General features: G+C 40.5%; 1 protein-coding gene across 1 annotated transcript in view; it reads right to left on the bottom strand.

The window, feature by feature from the left end:
• CUBN (cubilin) overlaps positions 1 to 25,080 on the bottom strand; it is a 142,328-nt gene that overhangs the window by 78,335 nt on the left and 38,913 nt on the right. Inside the window, exons 24-28 of the mRNA XM_030971133.1 lie at positions 24,850 to 25,010; positions 24,142 to 24,323; positions 23,312 to 23,468; positions 20,624 to 20,811; positions 7,317 to 7,476 (exon numbers count right to left, since the gene is read on the bottom strand). Coding sequence (XP_030826993.1) covers positions 7,317 to 7,476; positions 20,624 to 20,811; positions 23,312 to 23,468; positions 24,142 to 24,323; positions 24,850 to 25,010 — 848 coding nt within the window. The remainder of the gene's footprint in view (positions 1 to 7,316; positions 7,477 to 20,623; positions 20,812 to 23,311; positions 23,469 to 24,141; positions 24,324 to 24,849; positions 25,011 to 25,080) is intronic.

Below are 25,080 nucleotides of genomic sequence, written 5' to 3'. Positions count from 1 at the left end.
AGAAAGCATTGTCCTAACACCACTCCCCAGACCCTGGGGTGACTAAATTCTTACACACTGTGAGCTAGATTGAAAAAAGAAACCAGCAGCAAAACAATGGATGAAATGCAGGCCCTGGTTTAACAGGACAAAGCAGCTGAACATCTGAGACTGGTTTTATCATTGCTTGATGGAGATGTGCTAAGTGTAGCACGAGCCTCTCTTTAATGAATTCCTGGGAAGATGCTATTCCTGCCTCAGTCCCCAAGTTCAGGCATAAATAGGGCAGGAAGGCACAGCAGCCCTCCCAGTATCAGGGCAGATTTACATCAGCTACATTCATAGCGAAACCTTACCTTTAGAAAAGCCAGTAGCGGGGTTTTGTACCTGTCACACACAGAAAGAAAAGGGATTCTGTGTTTGATCTGATTTTGTGCGTGCCATTCTGCCTTCCAGCAGCAATTTTTTTTTGCTCTTTACATTACAAGCCCCCCAGGTGTTTCATTTAGGCACTGATATTTTGCTTACACAGAATTTATAGGTTCACTTGAGCTTTGTAATACCCACACTCCATCAATCTCTTTGGCTTCATCTCCAGAGGAAAGGTTCTGTCACATTGAAAAGCCCCAAAATACTTAAGAAAACCATCTCACTAACCATGAGCTCTATATTCCCAGAGGCAAATACTGTGGTATGTCAGAAGTGAAAAATAGCATCTCTATCAGAGCCTTTACTTATAGGAGATATTTCATAACACAAACTAAATAAAATACTCCTTTGATCTGCTCAACATATGCACACAGATGTGTAAAACCTCTAATCTCTAAATCTAAGAATAATTTGCAATTTGAATAAGGTGTCTTTGGCCATTGCTCTGTTTTACCATATTTCAGGAAGCTGTAGATCAAGACCTTCAATTAAGTGCAAATATTTTCCTCAATGTCTTTCATGCCAAACTTGTGGCTGCTAAGTCTCAGAAGCATTTACCATCATTTCTACCATTGAGTCTTTCAGCTTCACACAGAAAACCTGACTTTGACTTCCTCATAGCTGGCTATGGGACTTCTAGGACTGCAAAACACAAATCTATGAGGGGAAAGAGCAGCAGGTCTGAAAGGGAGCAAAACTATAAGAATCTATTTTAAGCTAAAAAAGGAGACATCTAAATACAGATGTGAGACCATGCCAGCTATGTAACACTGATCTCCCTCAGTCCATCACACAGTATCCACCAGCAAAGCACCTTTTAAACAAAAGAATTCCCACTAATCCAGGTGAACCTTTCCATAGCTGAAGTTGTCTCACAGGTGAATTGGCACGGGCTTAGCTCTTCTCCCTTTTCTCCACCTTGCTGCACATGGAGCAGCCAGAGGTGGCTTGCCCTGCAGTCACAACGCTCCATTGTCAAGCTACTGGGCATCTCAGTTCAGGAACTGAAGACGTTTTTAAGTGTATTTTAAACCAATATTGCCTTTGATCCCTATGGAGAAAAAGGCAGTGCACTTCCTCCCCCAAGGCCGTCAGCACAGGTAAATGTTAAATCCCCTGAAACTCTGATATCCATGAACATTTCATCAGTGAGATGGAGAGGAAGCTTCAGTGTAAACCACCATCCCTTTTTCCTCCCAGTGCCTTTAGAAGATGGCCTGGTTTCCCTCTAAAGAAACCAGGTTGCTGAGGTTTTACAACTGGAGAACAAAAGGTGGCATTGCTGGGGAAGCCTCACAGTGGAATCTGCAGCTCTTCTTTCCCCTGAGCAGCTGGAGTTGCACAGCCACTCAGGACAGAGCTCAGCTCAGAAAACGCTGCTTTCCAGCTTGGGAAACTGAAAGATTTCTCAACAACCAGACTTAATGTCTCGGCTCCTGAGGGGGTGGGAACAGGGATCAGGGGAGTTTCAGCAGGCAAAACAAAGCCAATTGCTATTTATCTCAGCTCAAAGAAAGCTGGGAACATTTTAAAACCTAACAGGCAGCTATGACTCAGCTTCTCCTACTAAGGGTTTCCTGATAGCCACAAAAGGCACTTTTTATTTAAACCTGAAATGGCTCAGAGGAGAGGAAAGCCTGTGTGCTCTTCTTTGAGGCACAGACCTTTCTTCCATGCAACCCTTGCAGGTAGCATTCAGATTAGTCACACTCCCTCTCCAGAGGGGTTTATATTTCCTCTGAGCTCAATCAACATTCTCTGGAAGCACATCAGTAAGAAGGTCAAACTGCTTTTAATGTCTCACTTCTTTTCTTCCAATTAAAAATGTTCCCAGAAAAGGCTTCTTTTTTTTTTTTTTTTTTTTTAATGGAGTGATTCCTTTTAGAGTGCTTCAGCAAAATGGAGGTAAAGTTTAGGTCTCTGAGATTAATTTCTTACAAGTTTTTTGCAAAAAAGATCTGAATTACTTGAGTTTATGCCTAAGCATTCACTGACTAATAGCAGAAATAAGAGCTCACTGATCTTTGCAAATATGAATTCAGACATGTATTTTTTTGACTGACCAGCATATGCCACAAGAAGCCTCCACATCAGAGCAGAAACACTATCTCTGAACTCTCTGGCCAACTGCCAGGAAGCCTGTGCATGATGTTTCAGTTCTTTATAAGGATGAGGTAAGGGTCAATTCTGTTGCACTTTGCCAAAAATATAGATGCTAGTCGATTTTTAAAAATATTTACATAAATATTTAAGAGATTAAAACATATGTTCCCAATTTAAACTCACTTGCTCACTTGTAGGATTGCTCTACAATGCCAAAACGAGAAAACTCAAATAATGAACTTTTTGAAATGCTTATGAAACTTTGATTACAAAGTTACGTGAATACAAACCTTCTCCCAATGCTTGTATTTGTCTGCAAACATCAAATAAAATTTTGATTCTATTGAAAAAAATCGAATTTTTGCTGTTTATAGCAACAAAGTAAAAAATGTTGATCTTTAGGGATAAATAAAAATGCAGAAGCAAAAGGTATAAATAGCAGCATTACTTCATCTTTCACTGAAATAGCAGTGATTAATACCAAGCCATTCTGCTCCTAGTGAAACACCTTTAAAAGTTTTTCTCAGCACAGAAATACACATTCTTGCTGTGTGCTGTGAAATGCAGACAGCTGCACTGTGGAAAAGTTGCTTGCAGCTGAACTGCAAGCATACAGCATATGACCAGTTTGGCCAACCTCCTTGCAGTAATTTTGGACATTTCAGCCCTACAGTTAAACAGAGAACAAAAAATAAGAAAGGGGAGGTACTCTTTTAGTAGTGTAAAGGTCCTGGAATTCCCCTGAAAATACTGAAAACTACTACCTACTCTGGTGTTAGTTGCTAGGAAATCAGACAACAAACAGAAAACTTAGGAAACATATATTTGGTGGTTTTGCTTTCTTCTGACTAAAATTTACGTATTCGTTGAAGATTGTGCAAGCAATGATTTACAGATCTTTCCATATTACTGCCTGTCTGGTTAGCAGATGGTGTTCATTAACCAAAGAAGAATCCCTATTCTCAAAAATAATTATAGCTGAACAGAAATGTTGTAATCTGTGGAAAACTCTATTATTTGCTAGGTTTTCAGATTTATTCAGGGGTATGTTTTTAGCTACATGTTAGAAAAACCCCATCCATAAAGGTTAAAGAGAACTGGCACTGTTCCTGCAAAACCAAAGTTAGGGAAATGAAAGGAACAGTTTTCCAATTGTGGTGCTCATGGTGAATCATTTCAGTAAATGCAAGCTGACTCTAACTGCAAGGAGCAGGTACTATAAACATGTGCCTGTACTACAATAATACTGTGTGAAGTATAATTTGGATTTGATTCTGAAAATGTTTGCTCTCTTGGGTAGGTTTGGTTACAGAATATTATCCAATGGATGAAGTAAAATAATTTACGTGATAAGGGTTTATGCAAGAGAGTAAAAATTCAAGTGAGATATGTTTTGGGTTTTTCTTTGCTTTCTGATTTGTTAACATCAGACCTTGTTCATCCTTAGACTTAATGTGACAAAAAGACACTGAAAAGGAATAGTCATTTTTGGAAACTGAAAAAACGGCAATTTGTCAAAGCTTACACAAGAAATAAACAACAGAGCTATGATTCAGGCTTAGAAAATCTGGACCTCAGCTCCCTTGCTGACCTGCAGGATGATATTCTGTTCAGCAATCCTAATGGATGCCTGAAAAATGTCTCCAGTGAATGGCTTCTGCATCTTCATCTAACCTCAGTTTCTGCAGTGCTTCTCTGAAGAGCCAACAACTTTAACATTTGACCTGACACCTATACTGACAACGTGAAACAGAAAGCAGAATCATTGGTGCAAATTTGGACTGAGAAATGCTGAGAAGAGACAATTAAATTGAAAAGGTCTATTGACTATGAAGCAGCCAAATGAGTGAGCTTCCAGTGCAATGCAGATGTAAATATAAAGCAGTGAGGCCCTACATGCACGTTGCTTAATAAGGTAAGTGATGAGTGCAGGAAATATGTGTCTCCTCAAGATATGACAGTTGGCACTGGTGTAATTTGGCACTGAGACCTTTGCCCTCTTGGCCTCCTGAATTTTTTTTTAGGGAAAGTAATTTGATTGGCATTCCATCTTTGCAATATTCAGACTGTTACCATAAGTTTGTTCTTTCTCAAAAGGCCAATATATGTCCCATATATATTTGCCTATATGAAACATCCTAAACCAGAGTGAAAGCAGAATAAGCACCTTGCAGATTCAAGCTTTACACTGGCAAATAATCTTTCTGAGGCCCTGACTGCAGAAGAAAACATTAGTGATTTAACCAAATAATTTTAAAATCCATCCTCATCAATGAAACTCCCTTAGAAGAACAATGATGTTATTTCAGAACCTAAATAATTTTTAAATTTACTACTCTGCACTAGAACTTTCTATTCTATTTCTATTTGTTTTCTATTTCTATTTCTAGTCTTTCTATTTCTATTTCTTTTTTTTTCAAGTTAAAATTACATAGGATATTTTAACATAAATAAAAGCATTCTTTTAAGATCAGTTACTAATTTTGTCTTTGTGAAAGCCTTTAGGTTTTCAAAGAAACCACTTTTTAAAGCAGGCTTCCTCAGCAGCTGGAAAGATGAGATGCAAATGTTTTAAATCAAAACAGTTTTGTTTCATCTATGGCAGGAGGGGCTATTCAGATCAGCTATCAATGAAGTAAGCTTTTGTCTTTTTTTGACCACCTCACAACTGTGAAAAAGCTTCTGGGAAGAGTCTCTGAAGCAAACTGTATCAGAGACACGGAAAACATAAGTGCTGTTCTCTTTACCATCAAAACATGGGAATGTCCTTGATAAATATCTCATAGAGGCTTCACAACTGCCAGTTAAGGAGCACATGGACAGCCTGAGAAACAGTTCACAGCAGCTTGAACTCTAGAGCACACATTTGTCACTTGAGCAGAAATAAAAGCTCCTCTCTCAGCAATATATGCAGCTCTGCTATTTTCTTGTCCGGTGAGATGTTACCAGATCTGGATGTAGATTGCCCTAGGAATTTGCTCTCAGGGAAGAAGGGACCCAAATGCTTCACTCTTAAATATCCAACTCAAAGGCTGCATCTCCTGATCAGTTCCCCTAGACAAGGAGACTTTTTCCAGTGACATTTTTTATATGAACTCGAAAGATTTTCAGAAGGGAGAGGTAAATATAGTACCCCAGCCACAGGGACATATTTAATTTATTTACTCTAGGGCAACCAGGCAATGTAGCCACCAAGAGTAAGAGGAATAGCTGTATTTGTGCATGACACCAACAGAGAAAAGGAAAGGAATTTTTGGAATGAACAAAAAGATGACAACTGCGGTCAGCTCTGGAGGAACTCGCACTCACATTGCAAGCTGTCAGAAGTCACAGCCGCAACGTTCTGAGCCAGCAATGACATTCCCTAAGAGCCAGGCCTATCTGACCCCACAGATCCTGGTCTGTGCTTAGACACAGCCCCACATTAGCAGCCTGGGCCCCGTGCAGCATCAGGGTGGAGCTCAGTGCACAGGAATGAACAGAAGGACAGAGCTGCCTGACAGAGAAACGAATGTCAGTGCAGCAAAGGACAGCAGAGGGCTGGGAAAGGAGAGAAAGCACAAGAGTGTTTACCATGCAGGCAGATTCTGGGAAGCTTTGAGAGCTTTAGAAAAGCAAGTTAACCCAGCACCATGGCTACTGTATGGAACTGATGTCATCTGGCTGTGCATAAAAGCCTCTGCTTTTTCTTCTTTTGTGCAGCTCCAGGATGACATCACCCCGAAGCACAAGAAGGCACCTTTGTGCTGGGGCCCTTCCCCTGCTGGCTCCTGCTACGCATCCCACTCCCAGCCTGTGTCCCTCCCCTACCCAGAAACGCTGCCTCATTCCCCCTGCTGAATGCAAGGCACCTCTGGGGAGCTGGCAGAGCCCTTTGGGAGCCTGCAAGCTCCAGCAGTCTGTGCTAGAGCAAGGAGCTTCCATCCAAACCGTGTTCAGCAGCCTCAGCAACCTGCAGTGGGGTCTCTGCAGCCCTCTTCATCTGCTTCAAATGCAGTCAAACCTGAATGCTGCTGACTGATGAGACAGACACAGCAACTGGGGCAACTTAATTATTTTCAAGGCTGGAACCCCTTTGGTGGGATGTACAATGGCACATGATTTAACCATGTTGCAGCACACAACTGCTGTTAAATAAGCAGAGCGAAAAATACTACATTTGTAACCTCACTTATGAAGAAACTGCAAACATAGTTTGCTGTTTTACAATCATTAACAGATTTGTTTATAGTTGGCTTGCATGCTTGCCTGTTTAATAAGGCCTGTGACAGTTTTCATGACATGCAAGAACAAGAGAACAGACACCCAATGCACATCCTGGCCAATGTTATTTCATGCAGAGAAATGGGGCCAGGGCAGCTGGAAGTGGACACTACCGCAGGAAACAAGTACCACTCAATTAAACTAGAGAGAAGCCTGCACAGAAAACAGAAGTCTATAGAAATGGGGAAGACTGAGGGCTGAATGTTCCCATTAAAAAGCTCAAGTCACTCACAGTTTTCTCGTGACAGCATCTATCTCCAGTTCGTTACAGAAATTCTGGACACGCCCCTCATCCCTGTGCCTACTCCTGGAAATGGAAGCAGATTTCACTAATAGCTCTCAGTCTCCAATCAGCTGATCTGTGATGGTGTACATGTGCAGAAACATCCACTGGGAAAGTATGTGTAGAATTATGAGGAAATGCAATGGATTTAGAGCTGCAATGAGTTATTTCTATTTAGATGGCATAGAGTAGCATAAGCTGGAACTCCATTACACATCCAGGGAAGGAAACCTCCCCAGAGGAAACCTGGCTCACTTACCATCAACATGCCATAGCATCTGGAACCCACTTCTAGCATTCAGTCCATCAGAGTAAAACTCCACATGAAGGCTGGTCCCTGTAGTGCTCCCTGCCAGTGGAAGAGACTGTCCACAGAAAGTGCCTATCAGGTTGGATTGTGCATCAGGCCCATCATAGAGCTGAAATGAAATAAAAAAAAAATGCCAGTGAGTAAAAAGAAGCTCTGCAATTAAGCAGATTCCCAATGGTTTGTACAGGATTAAAAAAAAACAAAACAAAACAAAAAAAAAAACAAAAAAAACAAAAAACAAACAAACAAACAAACAAAAAAAACCAAAAACCAAAAAACAAAAAACAACAACACCAAACAAACCAAAATAGTGAGATAGTGAGACACTTCTCCTACTGGCCACCCTTGCACAGCAATATGAGCCTGGGGAGTGTGGAAAGATTTGAGTAAAATGATGAGTAAATACAACGCCAATATGTCTTTAAACCTGGCTGCACACTGTGTGCAGTAGGAAGGGTTTGCTGTTTCTGTTTTGGTGTGTATTGGGGGTTGCTGGGGAAAAAGATAAAGGGCAAGTGGCAATGAACTGAAATAGAAAGAAATAGAGGATGTTGTGGGTCTGATTTACCCATGCACCCAACAGGCTGAGTGCCTCCAAACCCCTTGGTGACAACTCTGTTTACATCTCCATCTGTTTAAGGCTGCAGCCTGGTGATAAGAGGACTGCCTGGGCTTCTAATGGAGAAAACCAAGCAGTCAACATCATGATGGCCTCCTGGAACAGCGAGGACAAACTGAAAACCAGGAGTAAAGTAAATCTTCAAAAACACAAGATTTCATATGACTTTATGAATGGTTTCATAAACTCATGCTGAAGTCTTGATTTGGAGGAAAACTGTACTGAGCCATGCTACTGAAATTTGATTTCCTTGTCATACCCTATGTGCTGGTATTTTGACAATCAGCAATCAGTCAGATATAGCCAGCCCAAAAACCTTTCTGTTCTCTAAACACAGCTGAGGAATCCTCCATCCCACTCATAAAACATCGCCACTCTTAAAAAAAATCCAAAATCAACCAAACAGTCAAAGCAACAAACTACTAGGGAAATATTTCTGTATTTAAATATTTAAATTATGTCTGAAGGCAGTCATGTACTCACAATTAAATGAAAACACTTAATACATATTTTGATGGTGTGATAGTAGATGCTTAGAGCTTTTTAACTTCTTTACATTTGTTGTCTCCAGACAGGTTTAAATGGTATTTCAAATTCTAGTTTTGGAAGTTTTTTCAAATCCAGCAAATCACACTGAACATGCCTCTGTGTTCCCACCAAATACCCCATGCCCCAGTGTCATTTTCCAGGCATGAGGAATGTAATTTTTGCAAAGCTAATAAAAATGAAACATTTTAGCTAGATTACCTTTGATTTACAATATCAGATTGCAGGTTATTTTCAAGTTAGGACTTGCTTTATTATTTCTACCTTAGTTACTATGATTCTTAAAGTTTAGGAAAACAGCAACCCTTTTCCTTTATTATCACGTTGTGAGAGTTCATCTGATCCTTTGTCTTACAAAGCATATCTTCCTAACACAACCCAGCAAATTACTGGCACAGAAACCATGTCTGAACATTCTCATTGTGCATTTTTGGCACACCTCCTTACAGAATTTCAACAAAAACTTTTCGCTCATTTGAAGCCATTACCGTAAAGTTGTCTCCATGCAAAAAATGAAATCTATGATCTTTAGAAAAACAGCAAAGGTTTATTTATCTTTGGTCTCCATTCAAATCTCTTTTCCAAATATCTTTGATTCCACTAAGAATTCTGCTATGTTCAGTACTGCATAAGTCATACTATGGAAATACATTTCAGCAAATATTGATTGACCATGCTAGCTACTAATTTTCACACATATTTTCTGGCAGACTCTCATATGAGAATAAGTCATTAACCCCCAGCCTTTCTGCTCCCCCAGCCTTTCTGCTGAAGATGCTGGTCTTGCAGAATCTTCAGAAATCTCATTACTCATTTAAAACAGAGTTGGGGCCAAAAAATCAACTTGAACGGTTTCAAATCCTCTAGCAGACAGTCCAGTTGAAATGTTTTTGGGTTAAAAAAAAAATGGAGTTAGTTCTGTCAGAAGTTAGGGTCAAATTGCAGGAATAATTCTATGGTAATATTCCGTGGCCTATTTAATGACTGGTGACCATCAGTCTAATACAATGAAAAGCTCAAAGCAAGCTAAGTGTATTGCAAATTGAGAACTATCACTCTATTTGATTTCTCTTCGTGAAATCAGAAAAGATTGAAAGTTTCTAATTGCAGACACATTGCTGGTAGTGATCAGATGTGTTTGAAAATAAATATGAAATTGTCCTAAAGATTAGATGGCAATATGTCGAATATCAATCTGTATTCTTTCCACATATAAAATTTGAAGGACCACCAGATAGACAGATGAGCTGTCCCATGCCCAGCAATACAGGTATGACCTTCTTCCAAGCCAGCATGAGAGCTTTACACATTCTTTCAAGGCATAAGTTCAGAAAAATGAAATCAAGTCCGATCCAATTAGATTTTTTAATAGTACTTCCTTTGATCAATTTGTGGTGTATACTACTCATATTTCTGTGGCTTCAAGCCATGGAAATCTTACACCAGAAAAATATGAATGGTGAAGAATGAATCAATGTGGAGATCACTCTGAAGAGTAGCTAAAACTATGTCAAGACACATATTTACAATGTACTGTTAGCTCTAGTGATTACAAATGGAAATACATTCTAAAGAGCTATGGACTAAATCATACCCAGAAACTTCCAAATACAAACAACAACAAAAAAAGCTTCATGTGTCTCCTGCAATTTGGTTCATCAAGAGTGTATTATTTTTATCTAAGACAGAGAATGCCACATTTCTATGTCATTTCCTCTACAAACAGTCCATCAGTTTTTCTAGCCACAAAGCATGGTTACTATGGCAATCCCTTCATGGCGTGCTGCCCTGTGGGTTTGAGTTCAGAGCAGCATTTCACAGGAAATTTGAGTGCCTGGCCAGCTGTAACTCATTGAGAGAGGCAGAACCACGACTGCTAGAATTACAACTGGCTTTTTTGAGCTGTCTTTCATTTCTAAATGAAGGGAACAGCTGTGTGTTTTCACAGGGCATTTTGAACTTCTCAAACCACCTTTTGCTCTCACACAAACACAGGCAAGGGAAACTGAAGCTGCACACAGCTCTCATGAGCCATAATTTCTCTCCTGATATCTGAGATAATGTTTCTTGTGTCAGGTCCTGCTCTGTCAGCTGTGTTATCTTAAACTGCTGCAAATTGAGGGAAGGTTCTTCTGCAGTCTATATGAGGCAAGATACTCCTTATGACTGTGCAAGACAATTGGATTTTGGGGCAGTGTATTAGTCACTCCTGCACCATACTGACTCCAAGAACTGGTAATTTGACTCTCTTCCAGCTCCCCATTGGGAAGAAAGTGCTTGTTCCCTTTCTGTGTATATATTGGTTTTGTAATATATTTATTTGTTCAGACCTTTTAGCCTCCACCAGAAAATCCAAGCACTTCATAATAATTTTGGCAGATAATTCAACCAGCAAAACAGGCAAACACCTGCAGCACACATTCAGATCCTTAGCCTCTCCTTTTTAGCAAAGTGATTGCCCAGCAGCAAGCAGAACACATCATTTCACCAGCCTGCAGCCCTGGGTCCAGGAGGGATGGGTTATGTTCACATGAATTACTGGGCACGGCTCAATAACTGCTAGAAGAAACTCCTTACCAGGCTCCCTAGGAGCAAGTGTATAGGTTGACATGAAGGTAAAAAGGGGAGGTACCAGCTCTCTAAGGGATGAATCAAGCTGTGTGACTGCCCCACAGCCAAGTGGCAGCTGAAAACCATCTGCTGTACATTAGAATGGGATTGGGGAAGCAGGACTAGCAAAAGCTGCTGGAAGGGTTTGGCTTGGGTAGCTCTCCTGGGGGACACCAGGGCCACCAGTATTGCATTTTGGCTCTTCTGACTCTTCAGCCTGGAAAAATGTCACTAACACCAATAATGGCGCCCTGGAGGCCACAGCTGTTTGCTTCTTTTTGGAGGAGCAAAGCAAAAGGGCATGACCTGTGCCACAGAAAAGCTCATTACCAGAACTGGAGCAGGGGCTCAAGGACTGAGCTGACTGGAAAATGAGGTTTCCTCTACTTGGAAGAAATAAAGATCTATAAAAAATGGTGGAAATAACCTTGGAATGTGTTCCTTTTGGACATACTCGAGGTAGGGACAATTTTCTAGCCGACTGCCTTGTCAAGCTTACTCTGTCTTGCAAAAGGGAGCCTTTCAGACTGGTAGTAAGACTCCATCTGTTCAGTTTTCCTGGCAGAAAACTAGGGGGTGGGGAGCAGGGAGGTGGGGGGAAGGGATTGTTAAGGCAAAATATCAGTTTTCTCCTGGAGAATGTTATTTCTATGAAAAGACATGGGTTTTTTTTTCACCAGGAAAAATATTGCAGAGGGGAAGCCCATGCCTAATCAGCTCTGGAAAAAAGCTGCTTATGTACACTAGTTAGTAACAACATATAGTCTTGATCAAGAGGTGATAGTCTTCAAAAACAAACTTTCAGTTTTATATGAGGGGAAAATCTATCCTATGAATACTGACAGTTTTCTTTCATTGTATTGTAACTAATACTGTCATCAGATGTCACAAATTCATCGTAATAATGCACAATTTTAGTAATAATTGTCTCCAACTGAGTCTTGAAACAAACTATTTGCTGTCAGAAAACCTTTATACAGGGACCAGCAGCAGCAGTCCTGGGCTGTATTTGCAGAGCCTAGGAAAGGAGGCACTGCCTTGGATCAAACCAACAGAGCCACGAGGGTCCCACCCATGCTCAGAGCCTCTAGGGCAGCGTGACACACACAAGTATCCCTTTCCTCTTAGAACTGGGAAAGCTGATATGGGATTGTTTGGATCTAAACACCAGAGGCAGTGATTACAGGTTTCTGAATAGCTCTTCCTGAAAGGAAATGAAAGGAAAAGAAATTCTGGAAAGGAAATTTTGATGGCATTGCCGCAAATATATTACCAGAAAACAAAAAGAAGCAAAAAACAAATATAATCCTCATCCAAGTAAGAGAATGCACTCTAAAGAGAGATCACCATTAACGGTTAAAACAAGAATTAACACAAACAAAAATAATTAATTTCCAAGCAACACATTTCCTTCCAGTAGGCTAAAGTGCAAACTTAAGAACCTGCAGGTCTGTCAGCCAGAGGAAAATCCAAACAAATTAAAGCTCCAGGATGTGGCCCAATGTGCTAGCTGAGCACCACAATGGCATTGTTTCACAGAAACAAAGGCACTTTAAGACTCTGAGTGACTGACTGCATGGAGCCTTGACACTTCTGCACAAACAGGAGAACAAAATAAGGTTATGCTTGTGCTTGGATGATGATAACAGTTTGCAATCGCCACAAGAAAAAGGCCCTCTTTAAGAACTCGTTCTAACAAATATTTTAATATGATTATTTAAACATGTTTATGCCCTATGATGAAAGTTCTTGCTCTGACCACCCTATGCACCTTTCTTGTCTCCACACAATAACACACTTTCACTAATGAACCATTTCATTCTATAGTACAATGGAATTTGACATCAGGCATCACTTAGACATGTAGGCATACTAGTTAATCTTGCTGGGATTTATCTAACATATGGAAATAAATAAATAAATGCCTATTTTTTTTAATAGTAAGATTTTTATCTGAGTCTGTGTTTTGTCTTGTAACCTGAGCCTAAAATAATCAGAGCCCTCTTAAAATTTTGAGCAATGTTGAAGTCCACATTAGACTGGAGTGATTTTTTTAAAGAATAGTTTTTCACCTCTTGCATTAGCACTTACTTCTTTCTCAAAGAAAAGAAAGATTTTTAACTACAGTCATATCTGCTCATTCCTGTCTTTCTAGGGAAGGTTTATTTCTTGAAATTTTATGAAACCAGTATTTTTTAGCAATTAATAAATTATAAGAATGTAAGAAATGCCAGGTGTATCTTTGGATCAAATTTTAAAATTGTTTTAGAACAGGAGTAGGAAATAACTGCTGCTGAAGAAAGGAATGCCTAGGAGACATCCACCTAGCCAGTACCTCTCAAAATCTGCACCTAAAACCTTATTTGTTCAGCATGTCATCCTAAATCTCCAAAGCTCTATGGGGAAGGCACCTCCTCCCAGTCAGCATGCTGTGGTGGACAGAATCCAGATGGGTCCCTGAAGTGTCTCTGCAGCTTTTGCTGACCAAGGGACTGCCTGGGGATACACGCCTTTGTGGCAGTGGGATCACATTCCTGGTGATGAGGCTGTTGCTATTTTGATGGAGTGACTGCTGTCCTCAGAGCAGAAATTGAGGCAGTTCCTCTGCAGTGAGAATCCACTCGTGGTGGAGGGAACAGGGCTGCTTTTGAGCTTGGCACAATAATATTTCCAAAATTGCTCTTCAGCAGCAATCTGTGTGAAAAGCTGCCTGCAAAGGGAGGGCTGTGCCTAAGGGGTGGAGAAGTGTGCCTGCTCTGAAAAGCCCAGGGTGGCCTGAGCAGTTTGCAGCTGCTGACTTGTGCCAGGGCTGTGTTTCTCCTCCTGTGCTTTGCCAGCCCAGATGAACGGGACTGTAAGGGGAAGGAACATCACCCTGACACCATAAAGGGCCAGAGAGGGCAGGAAGGGCGCTGGGAATCCCCCCTTATCTGAGAAAATTTGCATCATGCAGATCTATGGACACCATGGAGAGTTGCAGCTTGGTGTCAGCAAATGGAGACAGAAAAAAAGGAAATATTCCTGCCTCTTAGGCTTCCAGGCTGGCTTATGGGAACAGTGCAGGGGGTGCACATGACCTTCCACAAAATTCAGTGTGTTTTTTTCTGAGCTGTCTGGGGTCTCCCCTTTGATGAGGGGAATCTTTGGCTGATTTAAATGGAGTTTCTCCAGTCACAACACAACTTTTTTATTGCAATGCCTGTGCTGAGTGTGATAAGCAACAGACTCACAGATAATGGCCAGGCTTTCCAGCAAAATCTAGAATAGAGAAGAAGAACAAAGGAAACGAGAATCCAGCTGCAACTAGATGAGTCCCAAATATTCTTTCTCCAACAAGGGGCGTGCACACCATCATCATGTGGTGGTATTTCACAGGCATTTCATTGTAGGATGCTTTTTTCTGAAGAAACAGGCTAAGTCACATTGCTATGAGCTGGCAGGGTGTGGAAAACGCCAAGTCCATGAAGGTCTGACTCATTTTGAGAGTCCAAAAGAGGAGTCTGTGCTGGCTTCACTTGTGCTTCTCGTCATCTGAGGTTTCTGTAGGCACCAGGCAGCCCTGGCATCACTACAGGTTTAGCGGTTGTGAGGGGTCCGGGGTTTTGTCTGCATTTGTAATTTTGTTTCTATGTAACCTTTCAAACAGCAGAGCCAAAGTGTACTTTGATTCTGGCAATGTAGGCAATTAGAAAAACAAAGAATCAGAGTGCTGAGGTGGTCCTGTTTAGGGTAGACAGCTTTTTGGCCTGATACTCTCCTTTTAAATATCCAGATCTCTCACTGAAAATCAGTGCATGGGCTTAGATTTCATTGTATACCAATGGTATATGAAGCCTGGCACAGAAACCTGAGAATTGTCACTTTTATCCTTACAGTCTTGCACTGAAGGATTTCTTCTGGAGGCCCATAACCCCCTGAAGGAATTCAGGGATGTGCTGTTGTGCTGCCAGCTTGCATGGTAATATGTTAATGGATTCCACTGCAGCATGGCCAGCAGGCTGTGATGTGATGTCTGGGTACAGAACTGGCTGGGTTTATTTCATACATCATCTGCTTCTCCAGGGACATGTACTACCAGTGACATTTTGTAAATCAATGCATGGCCATAAGAAAAGCCATTCCCTGTGCTTGAAGAATTCCTGCAGCACTTTAGAAAGACACACTCATAAATAAAATGTAATAATGGTGATCTCCTAATATAGTTTAAGCATATTTTCTAATTGCAAGAGGGAATAAAACTAGAAACAGGGTAAGATATTTTTATGTTAAGCTAATAAAAAAAGAGGATGACCAGATGAGTGTGAGCAGCAATTATCTAATGCAGTATTCCCAGATGGAGAAAAAGGATATTATGGTACATCCCTGGAATGCTACTGTGGTTTAAAAAAGGAGGGGAAAAAAGACATAGCCTGCTACCACCAGAAGGAAATGAAACAGTTCTCAGGAGCAGATGCCATATTAATTACTGTATTCATTCAATAATATTCCTCCTATAATCGTGCAATGTTATTTTAACCACTTTGAGCCCAGTTGCTGAAAGAGTCTGGGCTGCTCAAGCACACTGACAGTAAGCAAGCAAGGCAGTGCTCTGCTCCAAAATGGAGCTCTGTTCTGGCTTGCAGCAGAATAAAAGCATTTGTTGTTATCAGGCAGTTGTTTGCCCTCATAGGATGTTCTTTTGCATTAACACAATGATAATTCCAACACTGGCAGTAGATGCACAGACCAAAGGGGTGAAACTTGCACAGAGAGCTCTGAAATTTGTCTTGCTGCCTGACACAATTTTGCTATCTGTTTGTCAGGCTGCTGGCATCTTGCAAAAGGCTGAGCAAAGCCTGCCCTTGTCCGTGTCCTGGCCAGGACAGGATGGGGTTAATTTTTTGCAGGAGGTGGGAGGGGGCATGACCAGGACACAGGGCTTGTTCTGTACCATCATTTCACTGCCAGGGGCAGGGCCAGGGCCAGGAAGAAGGAGCTCCTTCTGAAAATCTGGCAGAGAGAACTGTCTGGGATTGTCTGTTACAGCTTGGGGTCTTTTCTGCCTGTGTGAATAATTTCTTTTCTTAGACCCTCTGTCATTAGTCTTGTTGCTGATACTGTTAATTTTCTTATGTCAACTCTTGATCTTTGCCTTTTATGCCTCCAGCTGGAGGGGGAGAGGGGAGCAGTGCATGGCTGTTGTGGGAGTACTAAATTGGAGAATACCATTCCTAATCCATGACATCCCTGTAATTAATAAAAGCAGATGCTAAACAGACTGGACATCAAGGGACAGTTGTACTTTCTCAGCAGTAGAACACAGAGGGACATTGTCACTAAAAGACAGAATAATCAGTGGTTTTCAAATAATATTTTTCTTCTATAAGGAAGGAGTATATGTCAGTTCTACAGCAGGACTCTGATCTTCAGGGCAAAACCATAATATTCTTCCTACTTTGCCTCCTCAGAGATTAGGTTCTGCCCTACCAAATAAGAAGGTAATTCATCATTAAGGATGGGGAGTTAAATATATGCTTGTTCAGCTAATAATCTGATGAATGTGGAGGAAAGAATGACATTTCTATGTCATTGCCTGCAATATCTCACTAGCTACAGCCCCATGACTCCTCTAGAAAGACTAATGTCAGGTTATTTAGCCAAGGCACAGCAAGCAACATAAGTTAAAGATCATCCAATCTAATTACAGTTAGTGTAGCATCACCAGTAAACATTCTGCTATTTGATATGTCTTGTATCTTATTATTGTCACTTCTGTACATGTCTTTATCAGAAGCAATTAATCTCATATTCTTGCAACTTCACTACAAAACTCCTTCCAAAATGTCACACATCCTATGAGCATCACTAGTGATGAGCCAACATCCTCTGACAGGACATGAAACACTCCAAAGTGCTCATTTGCTGGGTAAGTGCTCATATGAGATTCATCCTAGAGACTGATATAATAAAAAACTGCAGTTTTGCTTCCCTCCCACATTGTCCCTTCTCAGTTTCTGGCACCTACACACAGAGGCAGAGAATTGCCCCAAAGTCAGAAGAACAGAGTTTTTCCCTTCCTACTTGACACAGGTATAAATAGTTGTATATGCTGAAGGGGTGCAGATGCAGGTCCTGCCCAGACCAGACCAAGCTGGAGTCACCCAATGCTCCCTGCAGAAAGAGAATGCTGCTCACCATGAGTAACCCCTGTCAGCTGGTGGAATGGGGACCCAGCTGACAGGAAGCCTCCCATGATCAAAGGAGAAAAGGAAATAAGTAACACAATGAACAGCTGACTTCTCATTGTACAGATGTGACTGAATTTCAGTCTGGAAGAACCATGCACTCTACTTGTACTTACTCGTACTCACTGGACAGCTGACTATATTTTTCCTGCCCTTAATGTGAAATGGTTATTTGCTCTATGGCATGATAATACCTTTGGTAACTGAAAATCACTAGGAATACCCATGTGTAGAAATTTTTGGTTTTGACATTACACATATAACTTCTGACTCATATGTGGACTAAGCCAGGGAGCAAATAGCTAATTAACTGTGTATATCTGACTGAATTAGTCATCAGGCAAAATGCTCTTTTTATGTGGGTTTGGGTCAGAGTTTCAGTCATAATTAACACAAAGCTGAAGAACCGGCCCCTTTCCAGTATAAAGACTGGTACCAAAAGCATTTTGTTCAGCAAGCAAGGTTCTGCAGTACTCAGGAAAACAGATTGCTCAGTCTAGCTGTCCCCACCCCACCAAGCACCATGATTTTCCCCTTCAGATTTCAGCAAGATTTCGAAAAAAATTAGAGCTTTAGTTTGAGACTATAAAAATATGTCCACATGTCCATAAATCTGTTTCTCACACTAACTTTTAAAAACTGCTTTACTACTTCTGGGGTTTTTTTGCAACTGCCATTTCTTGACTGTAGTTTCCTAAGGCAGGTCATGTTTCTGCCATAACACCTCTGCAACATTTAGTCTTGTCCTTGCATCAGCTACCACTTTTCCTTACTCCTTCTGCCACTACAGCTGTGATCATCAGCTAATCCACCCTAAGAGCTAACTCTTGTCCTTCCTGTCCCCAGCCTCCCAGCAAGCAGGAGGAGATATTGTCACCAAGCCTGCCATCTGCCAGCTGCCATGGAGCAGCATGCTGCTACTGTCAGAGCTGCCACAGAGCTAAGAAGACAAAGAGAGTGTTGCTGCCTGCTCAGGTAAGTGCCTGAGGTGGGAGAGCAGCTGCCAAAAACCCAAAACTAGATGGGGGAAGGGACCCTTAAAAGCTCCCAGGGAAAAGAGCACTTGATCAGCACCAGTGGCCACCCTGGTTCATGAGCATAGCTACATGGAAAATGTCTGAGCAGCAGGTTCCTATTTGTTCCAAGAAAATGGTGAGGGACTCTGGTGTATGGTCCCTCCATCACCTACTTTGGCTACAGTGAACAGGTTTATGTCTCTATTATACTCAGCAACAGCATCAGATCTTTCCCCTCTTAGACCTCGCTGAAATAAAGGAATCTCAAAACTGATATGTGGCAGAAAAGTAATTCCTTTTAGCTGAATGGCTATGAGGTTTCTTCTAATTATCCTTTTTTTCCTATTTGCAGCAGTGTCAGACTCCATATGGATTTCAAACAGAAAAGTCCCAAATATCTGCAGCCTGGTACAAAAGTGAACTGCATGCTTGTTGCAGATGATTCCCCCTTTCCCCTACACCACAGCTCATTCCCAGCCTTGCCAATTCCTCCCCTTTCACAAGAGGCAGGGTGGGAGCAAACACTATTCAATTCCCTGGCTGGTTCAACCTCGTTCTCCTTTTACACTATGGCACATATTTGTGCAGCATGCAACAACCAAATGAGGACATCTTTTCCAAGGGGTATTTCCTAATGGCATTTGGAGAAAGATTTGTAAGTAACATTACATGAATTGCAAATAAAAGCCTCCTTAACACACTTCCATGACTTTATTTTTCCCTTGTTTTCTCTTTTTTATACCTCTTTCAGCCTGTGTTTTCTTTGACTGAAAGCACTGAAAAATTGTTAAGCAAAGAGTGCTTCTGTCTCCTCATTCTCTCCAATATGTTTATTTCTGTTCTTTTAAGTGCCTTGGATCAGATCCTTGCCCCTGGCACTATTCCTCCACCCTTGACTTATGTCTACAATAGTGAATCTGGCAAGTTTCTTGCTCCTCACAGGCTGGCTACTGTGTGCAGGTCTCCTGCTTTCCATGGGTCAAGGCTTTAGGCATCTTGAGACCAGCACTGGCCTCTCCACTTGGCTCCAATGTTTCTTTTTCAGCCTCCTCACAAAAACAAACCAGGGCTTAAAAGTTAGTTCTCAATACAGTGCTCCCTTGTTTATTTTCTTCACATGTCTATTCTTTCTTTCCATTCCTGGCCACAAAGAGAAGAAAGCTGGAAGAACATCACTTTTGTCAATTTACCACCAATTTTGAGCTGTGAAAGCTGCCATAGTAACAAGGTAGAGGAAGTGAGGGAGGACATCTACAAGGAATAGATTAGGCCATCAACCAGTCTGTTGCTGAACCTGCTGCAATAGCTGGGTGTAAATATCCCCAGAAATACAGGTACTATTCCATAGTCCTCTTCCAGGCTGTAAGCACTCTTCTCTAAGATTTCTCTAAATTTCAGTTCCTCTTTGCAAAACCCTAAGTAGAGCACAGGGGCTGTGTGCTGGCATGCTGTACAAGGATGCTGTCCAACAAAACAGCAAAATTGTAGGCAGGAAATTATAATCCACAGTATAGAGTGATCATGCCTACCCTTTATATCCTACAGTACTAAGTACAAAATTTAGAGGAAGTAACTTTTCAGTTTTCCTAGAAAATTTTGAGAAAACTTTTTTTTGTCCTTGAAATATTTTTTTGAGGAAATAAAAATAAAGAGTACTTGGTTTTAGATTGACTCTATGGTTTCATTTGCCTAAAAATGTCACATTTTGTTTGTGGGTGCATTCATTTTCTTTTAGCCCCTTTAAAGATGCAGATGAATTATGTAAAGTATAAACAAGAGACACAGGAACTCTGCCTTTAAAAATGTAGACATTTATCAAAGTTTTTGAACATTCCTCATTCCTTTTCAGATAAAAACAAGAGGAAAATAATTGAGCTCACTGCCTTTTGCTACCCATTTACTAATCTCAGGATTCCCCCTTCTTTGCATGAAGCTGGAATCACGACATCTCCCTTTGCCCATAAAAGCCAGTGCATCCAATCTAAGGTGGAAGTCAGACTGTAGCAGCCTAGGCACCTGCAGAGTGACTCTCCTCTCAGAGGCTCACTCCTGTCTTGAGCAGCAATGCTTCACTCCCTACTGACCACTGAGGAAACAGGGTTAAATTGTTTGGATTTAACACTTGAGCTTTAATGGTTAAATTTACGTAATATAAATTTCCCCTTGCTCTTCTACAATCTTAATATTTTTCTTTTTTGTTAAAGACTTGATTTTTCTTGTTCCTAGAATCTGGGCACATACCTTCACAAAGTCACGGTCACAGTCAGATCCATCTTCTACATCAAAGGCTGTGAAGCTGTAGTTGAGAGTGTTCCCCTTGGTGGCTTGGATAGTCCAGTTGCAGTGCTCATTTAATGGGTAATTATTTGGATAATTTAAACTTTCCAATATGCCATGGCTATGATTAACAGTCAGCACTCCATGGCAAACTGTAAAAAAAGAAGTGATTATAAATCATTTTTGTTCAGTGTAATTAATCCAGTATCTCAAAAATTACTAGTTGAAGTTACTGATAGCATTACAAGATGAGAAATATTTTCTTCAGCTTAGAGAAGCCATGCAGAAAGAGAATGGTGACCTCTTGAAAAACATATTGTGTATGTTTCAACCAAAACTCCAGCTATTCAAACTTGCATCTATCAGCATTCTTATGACCTTCTTTTCTGATGCTTGCAGACCTATCAGTATATATTTTTGAACATAAATATTTTTGGGCAGTCTTCTTTAAGTCTAAATACATGGGTATTCATGAAACACATTTTCTTTTTCTTTTTAAAATAATTGTAGAAATGTACCCTGTCATTTGAAACAATCTGGGTAACTGCTCAACAAATATTGACAAATAGATAAAAGTGATTTATTTCTGCTAAGTGGGAAAAAATTATGATCCCTGGCTAAAACAACTAATGGAAAGTACATTACTCTTATTGGGCTTTCTAGCCCCAGGAAGAGAATGTGATAATGAAATTTGTTTAAAAGAAGCCATAATTTTCCTTGTGAGACATTCAATAGCATCCTAGCATAAGGACTGGACACTAACCTGGATTAAAAAGAGCTTTCCTTGAAGTGCAGAGAAAATAAAAATAAACTAAACTAGATAAAGAACAAAATTACAATTATGGCATTAGGTCAGTGAGTCTCATTTTCCTGTATCCACCTTTCCCTAAAGACAAAAAACATCAGTGTGGGCAATCCCTTGTCTGGAGAGAGCATACAATGTGAACTGGGAGCAGAGCAGTGTAATTAATGCCCAGGGGAGTGGGCAGGAGGCAGGGAGCAGACCAGGCTGCTTGGTTTGTGCAGCAAATCTGCTGTGTTTGAACAGCAGAAATAGCTGAGATTCACTGCATGACTGCTCTATTGTCTGTCACCACAGACAGTACACCCACCTCCTGCACATTTTTTCTATTCTATCCAAAGGATTTAAAGGTCTGTGTTTTCAGTATTTCAAAATGCTTGGGATATAGCTGCAGGTCAGGGTCAGGTGGAGTGGAGCGGAGCTTGTCTGCAAAGCTACTCTGAAGCATATGACTTTTTGAAAGGGCAGGACAAAGAGCACAAAATGGGTTTTGAAGAATGCAAGACAGGTAAAATCTACTACCCCCTGCCAAAAGGATTTTATTAGAAACATATCAGGCACAGAAGTGCCTTTGAATGGTAACTTGATACCATGTTTTCCTTTGCAACATTATCCAATTAATCATTACATTTCTTTCATGTACACGTAAATGTATCTGGTATCTAAGCATCCTTATTTTACAACATACTGCCTACATAATTTTAGCTTTTGGGCAAGCCATTAAAACCTTTCTCTGATACATCTTCAGGAATTAAATATGAATGTAAATCACATTATCTGATAGCTCAGGTTCTACATCTGAGTGCTTTGAAAGTGCTCTTTCTGTTTAATTAATCAAAGGCAGGGGGAATCTTTTCTAATATATCCTCTTGACATTGCAGTCTGAAAAGTACATGGTAGTGATATCTGTAAGGAATGAGGGAGCCAAGTCTTCCTCCCTCTCCTAATTACTGCATGTGTCATGTGTGGATGAACAGCTCTGGGTTTTTGTAATCCATTTACTATTGTCCAAACACAGGAAAACTTCACATCTTATAAACCTATAACAGTCCTTGTCACTTGGGCATATCATATTTAGAGGACTCAAATATGCTTGCAAATCACTTTGTATGTGATGAAATGACATATTTTCCAATATGCATTCAACTGTAAAAAAAAATATAAAGTGTATAAAGAGAAAAGTAAAAACCAGGACTATATTCAGATTATGACTGGGAATAAAATAACTTTGTCATGTGTCTTCCTGTATTTTTCTCCAAATGCTATTACTCTGATATTTCTGGGGTTTATTTTACAAAAACATGTTTGCAAGAAAAGTATTACCCTTACCACAAAATATTAAAAATGAAGCTTTTTAAAATGTTCCCGATAGGCTAAATTATCCCAAGCACCCACAATAATGCAGTCTGGCTGACAGAAACTCAATTATCCTTTGTCATCCTTCCTCAAAAGCAGCTCTAAGATCAGAGAATCTTGCTAAATCTGCCTTCTCTTTTAAAAATTCAGGAGCCTGAAGGAGCAGAAGAGCAAGGGCTGTCAAATCTACCCTGTTATGGACTTCCAGCATTTGTTATTCTGAGTAAATCTGGAGTGGCATATGCCACTGGTGCAGGTAATAGAAATAGAGCCACCTTAGTACCTTTCTCCTAAGGAGGAGATAATCTCCATCACAGGTAGATGGGCAGATAATTTTTAGGTCTCTGTGTTCTGTAACTGTACCAGAATAGAAAATCTGTGTTGTTGGTATGCTGTACAGATTTTACTGTGCTGATAAATATGTAAGATCATGGGCTGCAAGCAGCTTCACAGACAACATGAGCTGTAGAAACATCTCCTCTTCCTTTACTTACCCTGTTTGTATTTGGCTAAGAAACCTCCACCTTGCAGACTGCTGTCTGTCCTTAGTTTTAGGTACACATTGTCTCCACTGGAATGGATGGTTTGTGGTATCTGATCCCCACAAAATTTACCCAGTGGTTTAGCATTGCTGCTGTTGCCATCATATATCTAAAAAAAATTAAACCAAAAACAAAAAAGAAAAATGAAAACATAATAAAGCTGATGGCATTACAAGTCTGATTAATTTGCCCCTGACAAATGTCTGCTTAGGGAAATGTTACTGGGTATACAAGAGGTTAAATTCCATTTCTGCTCAGAAGAAGCCTGGCAGGCATTTCAGAAACAAGCAAAAACAGGAAGTCAGTAACTGAATACTAGTGGATTTTTAGGGGCTTAGTCACCAAGAGGGGAATACAGCACTCCATCTCAAATTCATTTGAAATATTCAAATAATTTATGGAACAATTCAGATATTAAATTTGGTATTAACAATATGGTTATTGACAGCATTGTGCCTTGTTCCCCATAATTTACTAAGAAATTATGCTAAGGCCTTGGTTCAAAACACAGAAAATTTAAAAGATGCAGACAGATTCTTGTTTCTATCTATCAAATTCTTTCTATCTAGACATAAATGCTTTTCTTACCAGCAGCTACACAGACACTGCTGCCTTGCCTCTCTGGGCTCCGTGAGATGAAGGGAGCACATCAATATGGAGCTTTCCTATTCTGAGTCTGGTCACTTAGGACCACTTGAAAGCCAAGACCCTGTGTTTTTGCTGCCTTTGTACTCAGCACCCTCATCTGCCTCCTGGGGAGCAGAGTGCCCCAGGGCACCTACCGCAAGGTAATCAAAGCTGCACTTCTGGTGATGCTCCAGGTGGAACTGCTCAAACTGGATTTCAAACGGGCTTCCTTGGCTTCCCTTGAGCAGCCAGTAGCACTCTGAATTGTGGTAATACGGCATAGGGTAGTTGGGAGACATGAGGATGCCAGAAGATGTTGTAAAAGTCCCACCACAACCTGAAAATAGCAGAGAAAGCAAAGCAATATTTAACAACTAGAAGAGGGGAAAATTAAACCTGGAGTGTGTGATTCTCACTGGTGACCTCCTTCACATGCCCTGAACTTCTTCAGTAATGCCCCAAAAATCTGCATCCAGCCATCAATGTTGTAAGCAGAAGACAGCCCATAGCAAATAGAAGTATTAACTATCTAACTTGAAGAGTGCTTCTGATAGAGAAGTATTAGAAATTAGAAACCTCTTCATTATATTCTTAATTACTGCTTTCCTAAACATAAGAGAAAGCTGAAGCTGCTTTATATCTGGGAAATAATATGCTCTTTTCTGTGGTAAAAAATAAAGCCCAAGGATCAAGAAATATCTTTGCTCTTAACAACATGCATATATGTCACTATATAATTAGCAGACAGACTTTAGAATATTGGAAGGAAAAAATTGAAGGGGGAAAGGTGAGAAATTAAATACAAAGAAAAGATAAAAAATAAGATGTGTAAAATAGTTCTATACTTGATGCAGTCATTTTACCTGCTGAGGTACCATCCCACTCTGCTGAAAATCCCCTTCTTGTGCCAAATATGTCACTTACAAACTTTATCCACAGCTTGTTACCATGAGAGATTATAACAGGAGGCAGGTCTGTACCACAGAATTTCCCAAGAAGAGGAGAAGTTTCATAGCCTCCATCTCTAGAATGGTAAAGAAGAAAAACCTTTGGTCAAAGAGAGATACCATGAGAAATGCTAGCTAATCGAAAAT

Source organism: Camarhynchus parvulus, chromosome 2 (assembly GCF_901933205.1).
Source record: "Camarhynchus parvulus chromosome 2, STF_HiC, whole genome shotgun sequence".
Classification (NCBI taxonomy): Eukaryota; Metazoa; Chordata; class Aves; order Passeriformes; family Thraupidae; genus Camarhynchus; species Camarhynchus parvulus.
Note: the sequence above shows the minus strand (reverse complement) of the source record. Positions and strands in the feature narration are given on the sequence as shown.